Here is a 4,325-nt window from a genome sequence, read left to right on the forward strand (position 1 = left end):
ATATAATATATTAATATATATATATATACATTATAAGAAATAATAAATCAGTCTTCGAACGTTTCTTTAAAAAATAAATCAAATAAAAAATTGATAAATAAAGTTATTTTTAAAATTGCGCACATTTATTTCTGTAATAATTTTAATAAAAATCTGAAAATCTATATATTTTATTGCTATATGTTTTGATATTTTATTTTATGCTTACATCGGAGATAATTTTCTGTGACTTGTATAGTTACACACACACACACACACGCGCGCGCGTGCGCATGTTTTTTAATGTGCTATTATTTTTTTACTTAATTGTATTATTTTGTTGTAGTGCATATGTCATATTAATATTCTAAAGAATGTAAAATAAGAGGAAAACTTTTCTATATATTTATGGAAAAATGGAGCACTTTACAGTGAACGATACAACTTTAAAGCTTGCATCAGAAGATACAGATTTCAAACCATATCCGCGATTTGTGACTATCACTGCTGCTGCTTGTGCTATAATATTCAGCATTATTGGAGTGTTTGGTAATAGTTTTTATATTTTTATTGGTATACATATTTTGCTTTAAGTTTTCCAACATTAAACTGAAAATCACATCTGAATTCTAGGTAATTTAGTAACAGTAATAGCGTTATTAAAATATACCAAACTGAGACGACAAGCCACTACAGCATTTGTTATAAGCCTTAGTATCTCTGACTTGATCTTTTCAACAGTTAACTTGCCTTTAACTGCAAGCAGATATCTGAAAGAAGAATGGGTTCTAGGAGAAACTTCATGCACAATATTTCCTTTATTTTTCTATGGAAACGTCGCTGTATCTTTACTTAGCATGGTAGCAATTACCATTAATAGGTAAGTGTTTTAACAATTTTGTCAAAATTATTTTTATAACAATAACAAAATGAGCAATCTGCTTTTATATCTTTAAAATTTCAAGATAAGAGAATGCTGAACTGTCCTGTTTTATCAACCTAATGATATAATTATATTTTTCTAGTTTTTGTCAAACTTACTGCACAAATTAGAAACCGGTCCTCCAAATTAAAAAAAAAAAAACAGTCTAAAAACTCACCACGCGTAGTAAATGTTTCTGAAACAAAAAAAGTTTATCAACAAAATTGACTACCTTATATCATGCTGTATTTCTACAGATTTAAAAGTTTATCACAATACACACCATGCAGTGATAGATATAACCTGTAAGAATATTACAAGATTATAAAAAAATAATTTCAAAGCCTGCAGTAAGAGAATATATTCAAACTGTAATTTAAAAACATAAGGGTTAGCTTTTTTATTACAACAACACTACGTAGTTACCAAACTTTTCATCAGAGGCGTTGCTGCGTTCAGCAGAACAACTGCTTCAAACGTGAGTGGCTCTTACTTTTAGATCCAACAAGTCTAAAAGAAAGACGGGCGAATTGAGAGACAAGGAAAGAGATATACATACATCTATTCTTGTCTTGGTTCGACAGAGGATGCTATTTTCTGGACAGTGTAGCGGCTGAAGCAGTCGATTCAAAGGTCATTCGTTGATTCAGCATTCTCTTAAGAGGATACTGAACCGTACTGTTTTACCCTCATGTCGTATTTTCAAATTTTTGTAAAAACTATGAATTAGAAAAATGCTTTTCCAGAAAAAAAGAAAATATAGTAAAAACTTGGATAAGATATAAGAATTTAAGAAAAACAAAAAAAAGTTTATAGATTGTTATTACATAAACTACATTTTTGCTTTATATGCAAAATTGGCCGTACGAATTCAAACAAAACTATCTTACTCCAAAACTAGAAACATAGACGAATATTTTGGGTGTTTCAAAAAGAATTTTGAAGTCCTGTGAGACAAGAAAAATTTGAACTAAGATTAGTACGATTTTAAATAAACGCCGAAGAGACATACATGTCTATCTTTGTCTCTCTTATGTCATCTATTCTTGTTTTGATTCGACTCGGTCTCGAGAGATGGAGCCACTTACCCGATAGCGTAGCGACTGAATAGCAGCTGAGCGAACTTTTGTCAGCGGTTCAGCATTCTCTTAACACATAAACAATATATTCTTGTATGTATAGTGACTTCTCTTCCTCCTAGTAATCGTAATAAACACAAAAAGAACTAATTTCTTTTGAAAAAAAATAAATCATCAATGAAAAATAATACTTTTTTGTAAAATAACGATTGTAGAATAACATTTTTTTGCATGAGATATAGTTTTTAAGAAATTTTATTTTTAAAACCGGATGTTAAGAAAGTGTCGATTTTCATCTTCAAGGACAAATGGCTCTAGTAAATCTAAATCGCTAACTTTGGTTGAATAGCTGTGTTTGGCAAAATTTCCGGATTCGACCATCTTACCACCAAGAAATAGCGCCAAAGCGTATATTCGATATTCACTGCCAGTACTGAAAATCTATAGATAGATTTTAGAAAATCTAAATCTAGTACATATGACACGTAAAATATCCCATACAGCACAGAAAAATTGCAAACATATTGCAATATTCCCAGCAAACACAGATACATAAACGTAACATTGCTGTAATGAAACGGAAAGTAACAAGTAATTCAACGTGTTTGTTATATGTAACATTCAAGTTAGTTGTAATTTTCCACTCATATCACCTTGCAGTTATACAATCTGACTATAACATGTTACTAAAATGTTATATTACAGTTTTTGCAGTAGTAACTGAGAGGTTATATAACAATTATATATAGATTACTAAACTGGTATAACTGCGATATAAATTAATTAAGTGTTAATGAAATGGTTATATAATTATTCTTTTATTTGTTATAAAATAGTAATATAATTATTAAAAAAATGGTCAAAGCTCGAAGCACGTGTTCCTAGGATTGACTGGTCAATGCACGAAACAACCAAGCGCCTTGGTCAAAGCCCAAAATAATTTTTTCTACCGTACTTTTTACTGTACTTTTTACTATCGCAGTGACATTATATAGAATAGATTAGTTTAATTAGGTTAGGTTAGGTTAGATTTTCACGGGGAGGAAGTGCTCGCCCACACGTGTACTATAATATGATACAAACAAAATATTTTATACGTCTCTGTTGGAATTGCTGTGACTAAGAGAGGCAATAAAATCAAAAATTAATCTCCGTCTTATGTACAGTTTATTATTTAGTTTAATCAAGGTTTATGTTTACATAAACAGGGGTACGATAGAGAGGAGAAAAAAATAAGTCACATAGGACTTGTGACGCACAGCGGCAGCTATATTAATCAGTTAGACAGGAGAGTTTAAAAAGTAAAGATATACCTTCCGTACGCGTATACTTCATTAAAGAGTACATTGAGTAGAACAAAGAATTGATAATTTATATGTCCTTTTTACCCATAATCCCAACAGTCTCAAATGTCCATTTGGGCTTTGACCAAGACGCTTGGTTCCACATTGACCAGTCAATTCTAGGAACGCCCGTGCTTTGACGATAACATGTTCATAAAATATACATCACAAAACTGTTCTTTTTTACTTCACTTTCTATTTTAGGTTGTACTAAAGGTATCACATCTTTTTTTTATCAATATATATTTCCACAACCATACATATATTTTTTTTTAATATAAAATCTTCAAATTCTATTCACTAATAAATCACTCGATCATATCTATATAAATTGTCACANTACAGTAACGCAGACATAAAATTTGTCATATAACATGTTACATTACATATACGTTATTGTTATCTTGTTATTGCCAGTAAGTAACAAACCCCGAGAAAAAATGGATTAGATTTAAGTTAAATCTAACGAGATAAAAAAAAAAAATAGAAAAATAGATCTAATTAGATTTAAATTAAATCTAAATAGATATAAAGTTTTAATCTAAATAAATATAAAGTAAATCTAAATAGATATAGGTAAATCGATGTAAATTTATTTATATTTTTATTTATTATTGATATATTGATCTATTTTTGATCTACTCAGATCTATTATATTAGATCACCTCAGATCTGCTTAAATCTAACAAGGAGAGGTCGCGATGTTGTACCAATCGATTTGGACAAAATTTATAGGATTGATAGATGACTAAGTGGAATATTGCAAGGTAACGTAATAAGACGCACTACTCAACCATTCGCGAGGAAATCGAATTTGAAAATTTCGAGTTACTTTATAAGGATATTAAATAGATCGTTTAGTCGAAGAGCGCGTAGCGTGGCAGTAGCGTACTAGGATAGTAGTGTCGACGCTGCTGGTTCGAGTCTCGATATACTTTTTTTTTTCAAAATTCTACAGTATAATCTAAATGTAAGTAATACGTTTTTTATTTATTTATTGCA

The 4,325-nt window shown here is 29.9% G+C and overlaps 1 protein-coding gene across 1 annotated transcript in view; it reads left to right on the forward strand.

Annotated features, from left to right (window-relative positions):
* Positions 1-859, forward strand: part of LOC109862363 (protein trapped in endoderm-1-like) — a gene marked incomplete at its 3' end in the record, with an annotated part of 1,802 nt that extends 943 nt beyond the window's left edge. Inside the window, exons 2-3 of the mRNA XM_020442391.1 lie at positions 326-528; positions 613-859. Of these exons, the coding sequence (XP_020297980.1) occupies positions 396-528; positions 613-859 (380 nt within the window). The remainder of the gene's footprint in view (positions 1-325; positions 529-612) is intronic.
* Positions 860-4,325: the final 3,466 nt, after the last annotated feature.

The sequence above is a fragment of the Pseudomyrmex gracilis genome, unplaced genomic scaffold, assembly GCF_002006095.1.
Source record: "Pseudomyrmex gracilis isolate BER0280 unplaced genomic scaffold, ASM200609v1 scaffold_1669, whole genome shotgun sequence".
Taxonomy (NCBI): Eukaryota; Metazoa; Arthropoda; class Insecta; order Hymenoptera; family Formicidae; genus Pseudomyrmex; species Pseudomyrmex gracilis.